Source organism: Apodemus sylvaticus, chromosome 9 (genome assembly GCF_947179515.1).
Source record: "Apodemus sylvaticus chromosome 9, mApoSyl1.1, whole genome shotgun sequence".
Taxonomy (NCBI): Eukaryota; Metazoa; Chordata; class Mammalia; order Rodentia; family Muridae; genus Apodemus; species Apodemus sylvaticus.
Genome location: NC_067480.1, coordinates 5775900 through 5791000, shown reverse-complemented (window position 1 = coordinate 5791000; position 15101 = coordinate 5775900). Strand labels below are relative to the sequence as shown.

Genomic DNA, 15101 nt, shown 5'->3' with positions numbered 1-15101 from the left:
ACCAGGTCCCCCTGACTGCACCAGGCCCCCTGACTGCACCAGACCCCCCTGACTGCACCAGCCCCCCCTGACTGCACCAGGCCCCCCTGACTGCACCAGGCCCCCCTGACTGTGTACCAGGCCCCCCTGACTACACCAGACCCCCCTGACTGCATCAGGCCCCCCTGACTGCACCAGGCCCCCCTGACTGCACCAGGCCCCCCTGTCTGCACCAGGCCCCCCTGACTGCACCAGGCCCCCCTGACTGCACCAGGTCCCCCTGACTGCACCAGGCCCCCCTGACTGCACCAGGCCCCCCTGACTGCACCAGGCCCCCCCTGACTGCACCAGGCCCTCCTGACTGCACCAGGCCCCCCTGACTGCACCAGGCCCCCCTGACTGCACCAGGCCCTCCTGACTGCACCAGGCCCTCCTGACTGCACCAGGCCCCCTGACTGCACCAGGCCCCCCTGACTGCACCAGGCCCTCCTGACTGCACCAGGTCCCCCTGACTGCACCAGGCCTTCCTGACTGCACCAGGCCCCCCTGACTGCACCAGGCCCCCCTGACTGCACCAGGACCCCTGACTGCACCAGGTCCCCCTGACTGCACCAGGCCCCCCTGACTGTACCAGGCCCCCCTGACTGCACCAGGCCCCCCTGACTGCACCAGGTCCCCCTGACTGCACCAGGCCTTCCTGACTGCACCAGGCCCCCCTGACTGCACCAGGCCCCCCTGACTGCACCAGGCCCCCCTGACTGCATCAGGCCCTCCTGACTTTCTCATAGTTTTCTCACTAAACCCTTCCAGAATGAAAATGACAAGCTGGTCTCACGCACTTGCAGACTCCCAAGTATTCATGTCACTTAGATCCCTTATCCTTAATTGGTGTGTGTGTGTGTTTTAAGGCAGAATGAGCTATAAGATTTTGCACTCTCAGAGCTGAATAAAATCAATACCTCGATTGCATTGCTACCCCCACTTTTAATTAAAGCAAGATAATTATTCTGAAAAATATTTCCATGTCTACCTCCACATAAATAAGTGTGCTCAATATAAAAATCTCTGCGAATGCTATGAGTTTAATTTTTTTTAAAAAATTGACAGTTATCTATTCCATTTTTCCACCGTCAAAGAAATTTCTTTTCCTGCTTATTTGATATACTGCCATAGGTACGTTCTTGCTGCCACAGTAGAATACCCTGACTGAACCGCTGAAGGGAGAAAGGGCTCAGTCTGGCTTATGGCCCCACAGGTACACATGCACCATGGCAGAAAGGGCAGCAGCAGCTGAACTCAGGAAACAGAGAGTGGAGAGGACCGCAATAAGTCCTCCAGGGCCACGCCTCCCCCAACCCTCCCAGGACCACGCCTCCTCCCCACCCCGCCTAGGCCACGCCTCCCCACCCCTCTCATGACCATGTCTCCTCCCCACCCCTTCCAGACCATGCTTCCCCCACCTCTCCAGTTTAGGGAGCCACTTCTTCTAGAGGGCCTCTACTTCCTAAAAGTTCCAAGACATTTCCAAACAGCCACCGGCCAAGGACCAAATGTTCAAACCCAGGAGCCTTTGGGGAACACTTCACATTCCAGCCTGACAATCTACCTGCCTGTAAACCGCTAAAAGGGCATTCTTATACGTCATTCATGGAATACCAAACCCTCTTCATGAGACTGACATTTCAATAACTCTAACCCCAAAGCATGTAAATCAACATGACAGAAAGACCCCGGTGGCGGCCTGTTTATTGGGACTTTCCAGTGTCCGTGTGGCATATCAACGCCACCCTCCTTTGAGAGGGAAGCCCAGGCGGTGGCCTGCCACACCCTGCTGTAGGTCCCACTCCATGTGGATGCTCTCACCTCCCGCTCCAGGGTCTTCCTCCTCAGCAGCTTCTTCATCCTCGGGAGCTGCTTCTTCAACAGCATGGAGGCTTCGTTCATCCTTCTTACTTGGGTGATCAGGAAAGATGGAACCTGGAGAAGAAAGAAACCCTTAAGTGGAGGCACCTCGTAGATTCGGCCTTTTGATAAGGAACTGTCATCACTTCAGCCCTCACTGTCCCAGAGCTGTGACATGCGTCCTTGAGATTGGAAAAAAATGAGGAGGGTTTCAGTTTAGAAGAGAAAATATGCTTTGGACATGTTTGAAGAGCCCTGCTGTCCCGTGGTCTCCGAGAGGAGCTGGTCCTAGGACCTTTGGATTCTCAAGCCCTTGGATGGTCACTTGGCCTCGGTATAAGGTCTGCACATAACCTCACGGATCCCTCTCTATACTTAAAATCAACTTTCCATGATTCACAGTGTCTGATCCGATGCAAATGTGGTGTAAGGCTCTGTTTTATTGTGCTTTTCAGGGACAGGTGACAAGAAAGTTTGGTACATATATACAATATTGGGAGGCTCTTTGTAGTTACCCTTGGTTAAATCCCAGAGCTGAGGGGCCCGTGGATGGAGAAGGCTGACTGTCCGTGGACGCCACAAGCAACTGGGAACTATATTTCTGACATTTCCACCTCTCTCTGTCTCCAAGGGTCACTCGCTCCCGAGCATTCGTGTGTCCCTGCGGCCGGTGTCTTTCACGGGGACACTGGAGAGCCATGGCTGCCTTACTCACCTTCCATAGAATGTTCTGGTACTTCAGCATCAGGCGGAGGACGTGGGCCGCCGTGCTGGCCAGCAGCAGCTCCTCGTAGTCAGAGTGCTTGCTTCTGCTGAAGAACAGGTTGGGCGCCATCACTGTGGAGATGTTCCACAGGCTCATGCGGTTCTTGGATTCGTTGGCGATCACTTTACTGAAGAATGTCATCAGAGCCTAAGGAGAGGCAGGAGAACCGAGTCACACCCCTGTGAACCACTGACTGGCTTCCCTGACGGTGACGGCTCACCTCACAGCCCTTCATTGTGTTGCTAGGAAAGCGCCCGTAGGCAAGGATGAGCAAATGTGTCCTACGTCCCTTAAATTGCTTAGAAGGAGAAACATGAGCAGCTAATTCAACTGTCTGCTTTGTAAAATTATTCCCTTTTTACGGGTTTATTACCATGGAGTCTACAGATAATAGACTTTCTTTTTAATCCTAAACAAGCTTGACAAATATTGAAATTAAACATCAACCAGGGAGAGGAAAACACCGTGGCTCAAACAAAATAAGTGCAATTTTGTCGTGAAGGAAGGAAAATAATTCTTTAAGTAAAAACGCCCTCAACTGAAAGCCCTGCTGCCAATAGCAATCTACTGTTTGTTGAGAAAACAAAAACAAAAACAAACATTTAAGCAACAGTAGCCTCTCCTCCCTTGGCCAAAATGCAAAGGCAGGTAGACACTTAAAACATGACTTTAGACAGATCATCTTTCTGAAGTCCGTGTGCTTCTTTGGTTGTTCATATTGGCCTCCAACTTGTGATCCCCCTGTCTCAGTTTCCCAAGTATTACATAAATGCACCATGATGTCTGGTTCCTTTGACTGCTTTTCTAATTATAAAACTTCACTTGGAACAGCAAGTGTTTGTATGCAGCTTTTGTAAGCATTAAAAGAAAAAAGGAAGTTAATTTTCAAAGTGCACTGAAGGACCATGATTCAGCCCCTACGAGAACCGCTGGCACTATACCAAGAGGCTGGAACGCCCAGAGGGAACTCTTTGCTTTCTCAAGTCTGGATTCTACCACTGTGTGTGTGTGTGTGTGTGTGTGTGTGTGTGTGTGTATGCGCATCTGGGTGTGAGTGTGTATCATTCCAGTGTGTGTGTGTGAATTAAGTGTGCATCATCCCACAGTCTTCCTTTGAGATGTCACACTAGAAGTGCACAGATTTACTTGTCAATTTTCCCATCCTTGTGCACAGGAAAGGATGGCCATCTTGACTGAGACATCTGAAATCAGGTGGAGTTTTGTGATAAGATAAAAATTAAGATCTGTAACTTTTGGAAAAGTATTGGATGGTACTCAGACCTGACATTGGATTGCTCTGCTGGCCGCACCCCTGCACTGAAGGAGTGAGGTGAGGCTGCGTTTTATGCCTTGGGAGCAGGCTAGACAACCAGGTCTCACTACACAAGTCTGCATCGGCCTTGAACACTCAATGGTCCTCTTGCCTCAGACTCCCAGGACTAGGGCTACGGGCATGCGCAACATATTTTTTTTTAACTTACCCAGTGCTTCCACTCTTGGAAATCCCCTCACCCCACCTCCCCACCCACCCATCCCCAAAAAGCACGCAGAGAGAAAGCAACCTGCATCTCCATTTTCTGCATTCTTTCGACTGGCCTTAAAATGAAGGGCTTTTTCAGATCATCACACATTAGTGTCAATTCAGAGGGTCCAAGTGCCTGTTCTGAGTATAACCAGCTTTCTAAGAACATACTCGTCAAAATCAAAATCGCAAGAGAGAATCTCCACTTTTACAGCATACAACAAAGCAATGGCTCTGAAGGTTAGGGGGGGCAGGGAAGAGGAGGCTCAGCTGCCAACGCACCAGACGCTCTGTCGCCGGTCAGCAGAGAAGTCGCTTCCCTGGGCTTCGCTTTTTCCCATCCTGAAAAATGCCCAGACCCTACCAGGTGATATCTAAACTCCTAAAACCTAGAGCTATTTACATTATAGTGTCTGCATATGTTCTAACGTGGGAATATTTTAGAAATCTCACACAGTCCAGTGGTCTCAGGTGCCCTCCTCAAAGATACGTTAGAAATATTCCCCCACCAGGCTGGAGTGAGTTCCAGGCAGAACTGTATTCTTCTAAGGTGTTAACTGCTCTCATTTACTCGGATCCTGGTCCGAGTAATAAACCTCTTATCTTTCTCTCTTCCCCACACTTAATCCCGTTTAGCCCCTCAGCATCCCCCAACTGCACCGCACCGAGGGAACAAAATGCTGATGTTCAGAAAGAGTTCTAGAATCTCCATCCTCTGCGTCTGCCTCAAGGCAACATCATGGGGCAGGGGCATGCAAGGCGGTGGGAGCTGCATCATGCTCGGCTCCATGAGCTGTCACACGTCTGCTTCCCCCAGACAAGCCCCACTTACCTGGGCTGTGTCCCTGTTGGCGTCAGGCAGGGCCATGACCATGAGGTGCAAGGCTTGAAACTGCACTTTGATGTCAGGCCCTCCTAACAAGAAGACAGAAATAATCACACGCTTGAAACCACACTGATGTGTTCTGACAGCAATCATGCGAACATCTGGTTGCGCAGGAGGGCTCTGACAGCGTAGTGGGAAGGACCCAGCTTTTGAGCCCGACACTGTTAATTTGTTCATTTGGACAAGAGCCTCAGTCTGTCACCTCCCTTTCAATCCCAGGATGCCTGCTTATAGGCAGGTAGCCAAAAGAGATCCTTTAATTAATTATAGATTGATAGGACGGTTTCATTTCCAGGCTGTGTCTGAGGACCTTGACTGACTCTGTGAAACAGAGGACAAAGCTCACCTGATTGCATTCAAGGACACAGCAGCCCATGGCTACTAAGGACATATGTTCTAGAGCCAGGTTTGAATCCTGTACTCAGTCCTAAGGCATTCACCCTTTTTGCATATCCAGAGGGCTGGCATGAGGATTACACAAGTTAATACGCACACGATGTTCAAGTCAGTATCTAGAAATAGTGGTTTTTGTACATGTGGGCACACTGCTTCTATGACCAGTGCTATTTATTGCCTGTCCCACATTGGGGAAATGGCTAGTTTTGGAGACTGTTGAGAACATTATTCCCTAATGACACAAGATGGCGCCAGAGGGCCAGCTTCATACTCAGGGAGTCCGACCACACAGGGTAGTATCCATGTTGAAGATCTAAAGTGCTTTCCTCTCTGTCTCTATTCTCTTCCAAATGGTCTACTGGTGAGGAGTGCCTGCAGAGGCCCGAGATCTGGAGTCCCGGGGAGTCCTCAAGCTGTAGGCTACTTTTACGATCCCTTCACAGTCCGGCTGGAGACCACTGGTTGTTTGTAAAAGCACGGAGCAGTATAGTAAGGGAAATCTCACATGAGAACCTAGTGCAGCAGTGTGTGTGTGTGTGTGTGTGTGTGTGTGTGTGTGTGTGCGCGCGCGCGCTGGAGTTGGAGGGGGCAGGTGACATGTGTACACCCCTGTGTGGGAACAGGGGAGGTACATTCATAGTTCTGATCACACCGCCTCAGCATTACCCACTCGGACTTCAGGAAGCCATGCCAAAGTTTTTAAAAAGAATATGCCATAGGCCTAGCTAATGCTCTAAAGGCTAATTACACTGATGTGAGCATGTGTAAATAAATACCAGGACCTAGGAAGAACATGTCCAGTTACAAGCTCAGACAAGGCATTCTCATATTCTCATGCTACGTGAATTGCAGGCGGAGAGCCTCATCATCAGATGGGATTGATCCCAGAAGGCCTCAGAGAGAAAGACAAGACATGCAGGTGCAAGTGTAGGCACGCAAGAGTGCAGGTGTGTGGGTGTGTAGGTGTGCAGGTGTGTAGGTGTACAGGTGTGTAGGTGTACAGGTTTGCAAGGGTACAGGTGTGTAGGTGTGCAAGTGTGCGGGTGTGTAGGTGTGTGGGTGTGTGGGCGGGCGGGTGTGTGGGTGTGTAGGTGTGCAGGCTTGCAGGTGTGCAGGTGTGTAGATGTGTTATTGTGCAGGTATGTGGGTGTGTAGGTGTGTAGACATGCAGGTGTGCAGGTGTGCAGGTGTAGGTATGCAGGTGTACAGGTGTGTAGGTGTGTAGGTGTGCAGGTGTGTGGGTGTGTAGGTGTACAGGTGTGTAGGTGTGTAGGTGTGCAGGTGTGTGGGTGTGTAGGTGTACAGGTGTGTAGGTGTGTAGGTGTGCAGGTGTGTGGGTGTGTAGGTGTACAGGTGTGTAGGTGTGTAGGTGTGTAGGTGTGCAGGTGTGCGGGTTTGTAGGTTTGTAGGTGTGTAGGTGTGTAGAAATGCAGGTGCGTAGGTGTGGGAGCTCTTTCCCTTTCAGAGATTTACGATGTTTCTGTCTCAATTAAAAGTCTGATTTGGCAAATGTTCTGTTTTCCTTTTACTGATGGAACTTGGCCATACGCTGTCTCATTAACAGTTTGTGGCTAATTTATCCAATGCACCCTAGCACGGAGCTGTCTTCCTCCTGACTGACGAACTATCCAGTCCTTTAACTGAGCAGCCAGTCGGAGGCCAAGACTGAAAAGATGTAGTAACTGCACATGAGTGGTAAATGATCTGTGCTTTCTGAATTACATGTAGTATGAAGAAGGTGGTTCCAACATACACATGCATACACACTTACATGCACATACATGCACATGCTCACATGCACATGCACACGCTCACATGCACATGCTCACATGCACACGCTCACATGCACACGCTCACATGCACACGCTCACATGCACACGCTCACATGCACATGCTCATATGCACACACTCACATGCACATGCTCACATGAACACACTCACATGCACACTCACACACACATATATATACACTCATATTTACACACTCACAAATACACACAACATACACTCACACACACTCATACACTCAAACACACACACATAGCTCATACTAACATACACACACAGACACACACTCACACAGTCACACACACAAATACATATTCACAGATTCATAACACACTCACACAGTCACATTCCCACACACACTCATATACTCAAGTGCTCACACATAATCACAGCACACACACAGACACAATATTTACACACAAATACACACAACATGCACTCACACACACTCATACACTCAAACACATTCACACACATAGCTCATACTCATATACACACACAGACACACACTCACACAGTCACACACACAAATACATACTCACAGACTCATAACACACTCACGCAGTCACATTCCCACACACACTCATATACTCAAGTGCTCACACATAATCATAGCACACACACAGACACAAATATACACACGCAGATATATATGTACACACACACACACACACACACACATAAATTAAATGCTGAGTCACTGTACCAGTGATTGATGGCAACTTTGGCCTTGCCAAGCAAATGACATATTTAAACACCACAGCCAAACACATCATCCAGAACAGACTCTAACTAACTGCACATACAAAGTAAGATAAGAATTTACCCATTCTTGAAGAAGACCCAGATCATGAGGTGACCCAGGGGCTGGAACTAACGGACAAGGTTTTAAAGCAGCTCTCAATGTGTGCAAACAATGTGAAAGAAGGAATGTAGAAGAACGAAAAGACAGAGCCTGTCAACAGGCAACTTCAAATATTTAACAGCATCACCTGGAAATTATAGAACTGAAAAAAAAAAAACTGCAGTCTCCTTAAAATCGAAAGGTTACTTCCTTAGCAAATTAAAAAATTAGGAACAGCAATCTGATTTAGATATGCGAACCCAGGACTATCATAAATGGTATTTCACTCCAGGGCCCCACAGGCACCAGCAGTCGGCACAGTGTGATGACACTTCCCCTGCATCCTGGAAGCTCACACGCTGCGCCACCTTATGTCTAAGTGTATTGAATCATATTTAACTTTGTCACCTACTTTCTATCAGAGAGATGAAGGCGGGTATATATTCGACAGGGAAGAGAGAGGTGGGCAGTTCTCTGAAGAACGCTTTCAACATGACCGCGGCTTCTCTGTGACACATCTTGTCCCATTTGAACTTGTCAGTGTTGAACCTGGCATCCAGTTCCTCACGGTACTGCTGTAAAGCAAAGCAGTTGGTCAGTACTCAGGGAGGCTGGACGGCAAAGCCTCTTTCTCCCTATCATTACACACACTATTTGGTTTTGCAATTTGATGGCTAAAGTTAACACCTGCTAACCCCAACCTTCCCACAGGATTGATTTGGAATGTCTCTTGGCAAATCAACGTTTAAGAGCATTTCCAGAGGTATCCTGAAAACAGCAATAATCTTGAAACAATTGGCTAATTCTGCACAAATATAAAACCTCTTTACTGAGTCTGTAGGTTCACTTCTGTGGTGTGGGTGGGATAGCACAGCCTCCACATGATAAAGTCTTGGCTCAAATTTGACAAAACTGCTATTTTCCTGTTATCATAACCTTCCTGCTCCCCTCCCTTCTGTTCCTCAGTCAGACCACAGGCACGGCTCGTGCCTCTCTGTTCTTTCACATGTGGAAAGAGAAATGCCCCCAACAAAGTAACGCTGACTTCACTGCAGTGTGCAGGAAGAATAATGACTTTCCTGGAATGAGTACAGCGGCACTCTGCCAACACACACACACACACACACACACACACACACACACACAAACACACACATATGTCTTCCATATGTTGGTATGCCTGCCCCATCCTCTGCTCCAATGCACTATGCAAACAGCACTGGGCCTCTCTGTAAGTTCCACTCACATTAAGTTCCTACTTGAAAAAGCTTGTATTATCAGTTCATCTGTTTATCAGTGGCAACTGCTCTTTAAGCTTCTGTACTGTAGTCAAACCCATTTTCAACCACGCCTTTAGACTTGAGGATTTATCTCAAACAATAGGCAGCTGAAGTCACCTCCTTGACTGATTCTCACTGCTCTAAAGAGATACTTAGATGAGACCCTGGTAGTCTTTCGCTTTTTTACAGCCTCTGCCTCATTCAAGTGAGAGGCCTACTTTTAGCCTCAAGCAAGAACAGCCATTTTGTTCATCTCATGCCAGACACAAGAGCTTCCCTGGCTCCCTGAGGCTGCAAAACTGAAATCTGTGTCAAGTGAAATCTGAGTTAGGTGCCAAGGATGGATACGGGTGAGTATGCAGCCTGGCCTGGGTTCAAATGGTGAGTTTATGTCTCAAAAAAAACCAACCAACCAACCAACCAACCAGTCAATCAACCAACCAATCCATCAACAAACCAATCAACCAATCAACCAACCAACTCACCAACCAATCAACCAATCAACCAACCAACCACCCAGACAATCTATCAGTCAATGGAAACCTATTTTTTTGTTTGTTTGTTTACCATTAAGGAGACCACAAGCAGAATCAAAGCCATGTCCTTGGAACACAAACAAGGCTACATCAATTTCTGAAGCATCTTCACAAAACCCACAAAGACCCAGCCTGAAGATACCAGCTCGGGAGAGAGACCAAACACAAGAGGTAACGTAACTCCGAAGCATCCACAGCCAACCTCAAGACAACGGGCAGCAGAGGAAAGGAGAGCTGACACGTCAAACAGTCTGCCTTCTTCAGGAAAGCACGTTCCCAGCATTTGGCTCAAGTTTCTGTGATGTTTTGAAAAGGAAATCACTGGGCATTCCAAAGCATTAAATTGGTTCCAAATGATCTGTGGGCCTCAGATTTGGGAGCTGGCTTTGCAGCAATGCCCTCGTTTGGCTCTAGGTGAGCAGCTTCCTCTCGGGCCTGAGACCCTGTCAGGCCCACTAATCATCTAGAACGCAAAGCCAAGGCTGGGCCGCTCGCTAGCAGCATCCTCCCAAATGGCTGCTGTCACTTATTTGCCTCAAATCAAGAATAATTACAGTGGCTTTTAAAAACCGCCTTTCCCCCAAGCACGTTCTATGGGAAATGTACCTCAGGGATGAGGAAAGTGAAGCAGAAAACTTAGCAAGCACAGGTCCTGACTGTTTGAGTCAAGGAGAAGTGAAGGCCTAGGCAGCGTATCATGACCACTGTCTCTAACCACAGCATTTCCTCAGTGTCTGCTCACTGGCTGGCATTTCTTCCATGCTTGCTTTCCTGAAGCCAGAACTAGGAAAACATCTGGATTGCATCTGTGGACTAACAAGCAGCAGAATAAACCGGCTGACACAACATCAAACCCAGTAAGGGAAAAAGACGTTGTCCTAAATTCGGTTTGGGAGCTTATGTGTCTGTGAATGCGCTGAAGGGTGATTAGCCTTTGGTCAGCAGTTTTCACACAAAGGGTAGATGAAGAAACGTAGTTTCCACTCTAACATCACACTTGGGGCACATAAGAAACGTTTTTCTTCCCAGTGGATCTGCACAGAGAGGGGCTTAGAGGCAGGAGTTTGGTTCTGGTTGGGAAGTCCAACTCTTTGGCTCTCTTTAGAGTCTCTGACTCAGCCGATACCTTCAGACAACCAAAGCAGTCCATGTTTTATCCTCATTACTGTATGCTTTCCCCAGAGGCTTGCCTAAGAACGGAACATGATAAATCGAAACAAGCTCACTTCACGAGCCACTGGAAAGTTATCCAACTTCCAAATAAAACTGTGTTAGTATTTAACCGGCTCCTCGATGAATGGAGTCAGAACTTCCACCTGCCAGCCTCAGATATCTCTCCAAATGAGAACTTGCTACATTCATTCACAAGAGGTTCAGGTGGCTGATTCCATCAGCTGGTGAGGCCCCAGTGGTCAGCCACCTGTGCTAGCCTGTGGCTGAGCAGGCCGATGGTCTAGGCCTGCCCCACTCTGCCCAGTGTAGAACTCCCCACGTGGGAGGAAGAGACAGCCCAGGTCCTCCCGGCTCTCTTCCACCACCAACCAGTCCACCTCTGCTCTGGAGGAGCCAATAGACAGCCTACTTGCTTTCTCTACACTCAAGAAATATGCTACATATAGCTACATTTCTACCTTGAGCCTTCTTAGACACAGACTCCCCCAAGTGTGTGCTTAAGTGAGTTAATGAAGGGATGCCTCCCTCACCCTGTGCCTTTTCCTTCACAGGCTTCTTTATCACTATCCTTTCTTCTCCACCACATGCACATTCAAGACCTATCACTGGGTGCCCACAGACTGGGGTGACCAAAGGGTAGGTGTGGACGCCTCACTGTGTGTGCCCAAAAGGACACACAAAGGGTGCTATTACTAGAAATCTTCCAGAAAAGGTTTTCTCTTCCAGGTCTCTTTACTGCTCTACAGTGCTTGGCTCTCTGTGTGTATAAGAAGGCAGAGCACAGGGATTCACAGTGCTGCCCTGGGGTTTTTTGTAGATGCTGACATTACCATAAATGGAATTGGGTTTCAGAGCAGCTGAGAGAGGATTCGGGTGGTTAGGAGCACTGCTATGAACGCTTAGACGAAATCCGACCAAAAGAAGAACCTAAGAATGCGTCTCAGCTGAGAGCAATTAGCAATGGAAGTAAAAGCCGATGGACCCTGGGCTCAAAGATTCCCAAAGGCCAAAGAAGCCGAAACAGTCGATCCGCTAAACAGATCCAGGCATTTTAAACTCCAGACTGAAGACAAACAACAGTTTTGATGGCAATGTTTCACTATTCTAGGTTCTAAGAATCGCAGCACGGAAGAAACCTATAACCCGAAGTACTCAAGAGTATTACGGCAAGGCAAGGAATACTATCAAAGGAACAATGGCAGCCACAAAGACTAGATTTCTGATGCTCAATGCAGCTGGGTTGTGGTGGCTTAAATAAGAATGTCCCCCATAGGCTCATAGATTTGAACGCTAATTGCACAGGAAGTAGCGCAATTAGAGAAGGGTTAGGAGGTGTGGTTTTATGATGGGGGTGTGGCCACATGAGGGAGGTGTGGCCTCATGAAGGAGGCGTGGCCTTAAAAAGGAGGCATGGTCTTATGAAGTAGGTGTGGTCTTGGTGGAGGAAGCTTGTCACCTGGGGTGGGCTTTGAGTTTTCAAAAGCACAAGCTAGGCCCACATTTTCTCCTCTCTGCCTTCTGATCATGATGAAGCTCTTAGCTACTGCTATGGCATCAGGAGTGAGTGGCACCACGCTCCCACGCTCCCACGCTCCCACACTCCCACACTCCCACGCTCCCACGCTCCCACGCTCCCACACTCCCACGCCCCTGCCATGTCTCCACTCTGCCCCCGCCACGATAATAGACATCCTCTGAAACCACAAGCAAGTCCCCAACCAAATACTTTGCTTTATAAATGTTTCATGGCCATGAGCAGTCGAACACTGACCAAGACTAGCTCCCATCTTTATCTAGGAAGAGAGAGAACACTGAGTACCTTGACTTTGGCAGTACATCCCGAGAGTCGAAAAATTCCTTCGGACTCCAGACCTGATTCTTCGACTTTCTGAAAAAACTAGAAATTAACAAATAAATTACACAAATGAAGTATCTCTGTAGGATGACACCCTGTAGGATGACATCTCTGTAGGATGATAATAATGAGAATAAATAATTCTAAATAATCGGTAGACTGCTAACTGTGCCTAAGAACCTGATACAGGAATAATTCCTGAAATACTAATGACTACTCAAAAAGGTCAACATTGCCTCTGATTTGCCAGCGAGTGAATTCTCCATTTAGGTCTGTGTGATAACTTTCCAACATCAACTTCTACCCACGGACTCTGTTGGGTATGTTCTCTTATCTACTGGGATAGTCTTCCAACTTGACTCTTTCAAATATGATTGTCATTTCTCTTATGCAGACCAATCAATAGGAACGAATGATAAATCACACCATGTGTCTACAACCACAGTACTCTGCATGCTCTCAACCTCTAAATCTAAATCTACCCTCATTGGTTGCAAAGGACCTGACTAAGACTTTCCCTACTATTCTCTCAACCCTGACCTGCACCCTTCTCCCCACTGCTGAGGAGACTGAGGCACTGGAACGGTAGGCAAGCTTCCCAGGTTCAGAAGGTGAGAGGAAGCTGCAGCAGCACACTGTGGTGCCTGGGCTGTGAGATTCCTTCAGGGATGGGGAAAGAAGGCGTCTGTGTCTGGTAGCAGCTGAGGGACTGCATCTCAGGTTGCCTTACGTGAGGCAGACAACATCGGCCCTCAGAATGGCTGCCAGTTGCTGAGTTGAGAATGCGATATAAGTCTACAGTTGACTTAGCATTCATGAGCACTTCGTGCTCGATGCTGTTGCTGAGTTCTGGACTGGGTTTTGCACCTATGTCATATAAACTTGTACTGAATTGTCATGGGTTTCTAAAGGCTGATTTCTCCAAAACCCACCCTTGACATTTAAGACAAAGCACGTCATTTGTGCTTTTATTTCCGAGGAAGAAGGGCAGCAGCATGACAAGGACTCCAGCTGCGCATGCTCTCACAAGTACTCCGGGTTTAGCATCTGCTCTCAAGGACTCTGGGCTGCGCATGCGCTCACAAGGACTACTGACTGGGCATGCGCCTTGTACCTCTGAAGTTAACTCATCCTCCTCTACGCCAGTTGCCATGTTTGCAAGGAGATAAAAACTGCCCCTTGGGCCTCTCCATGCTGACTACACAGGATATGACATCATTGCTACAGCCCTTCCCCTGGGAACTCCCTACAGACAGCTCCTGCGCACAGAGAAGATGCCAGCATCTCTGGCACCGCACCCTCCCTGCTCCTTCACGGCCAATTGACCGCAAGACTTGAAGAAGCATCTCAGGCTGAGGCACCAGGAACCACTAACAAGAGAAGAGGGCGGATGCAGAACTGTTAGTGTGGGTAAAACAAGTCTGTTTCCCCAGCCAGGGTTTTATGTATCTTTTACAAACCATTTAAAAATCCAACAAGGTCGGTGATAAAGACCTGGGGTGTTAAGTGTGCCACCAGGTGTCACTGTTGAGTAAGTGCGGATTTAGGTAAGCTGGTTAGTTGTTACCCATATTTAAAACTGCACAACTTTAAAGTAAATGAGCAGGACAGGAGAGACAGCTCAGTGGTCAAGAGCAGACTCTGCACATGCAGGGGACCTGAGTTCAGTTGGCAGCATCCTCACAGGGAGGCTCACCACTGCCTGTGCGTCAGCCCCGGGGGATCTGACATCATCTTCCCATCCCCTCAGGACTCACACATATGTTTGCAATGTGCACACAGAGGCACAGACACATAATTAAACGGAAACCTAGATTTTAAAAAAAGTAAACCAGTTATTTAGCAATCATAAAGATGTCTAGATACAGCAGTTGAGATATAATTTTTAAAAATCCTTGGGGAGGGGGGAGGGGGTGAAGGATTGTGGGTGGGGGTCACTGTGAGGGGGGCAGTGACCAGGATGTAAAGTGAATAAGTAAAATTAATGATAATAATAATAATTTGGATTTCTAGGTTAAAAAATAATTATTTCTTATCATAGTAATTATATGTACTTAAAATTTGACATTAGATTTGGAAAACTAATACATTCTGATATCTAAATGACCAATATATTTTCTACCTAAATATGTTTTAAGTTATTTACTTTTTGACTTTAGGAACTTATGGGAGTT

General features: G+C 47.8%; 1 protein-coding gene across 1 annotated transcript in view; it reads right to left on the bottom strand.

The window, feature by feature from the left end:
• Arhgap28 (Rho GTPase activating protein 28) overlaps positions 1 to 15101 on the bottom strand; it is a 176055-nt gene that overhangs the window by 17700 nt on the left and 143254 nt on the right. The window contains exons 10-14 of the mRNA XM_052193410.1: positions 12892 to 12969; positions 8496 to 8658; positions 5002 to 5084; positions 2597 to 2794; positions 1843 to 1956 (exon numbers count right to left, since the gene is read on the bottom strand). Coding sequence (XP_052049370.1) covers positions 1843 to 1956; positions 2597 to 2794; positions 5002 to 5084; positions 8496 to 8658; positions 12892 to 12969 — 636 coding nt within the window. The remainder of the gene's footprint in view (positions 1 to 1842; positions 1957 to 2596; positions 2795 to 5001; positions 5085 to 8495; positions 8659 to 12891; positions 12970 to 15101) is intronic.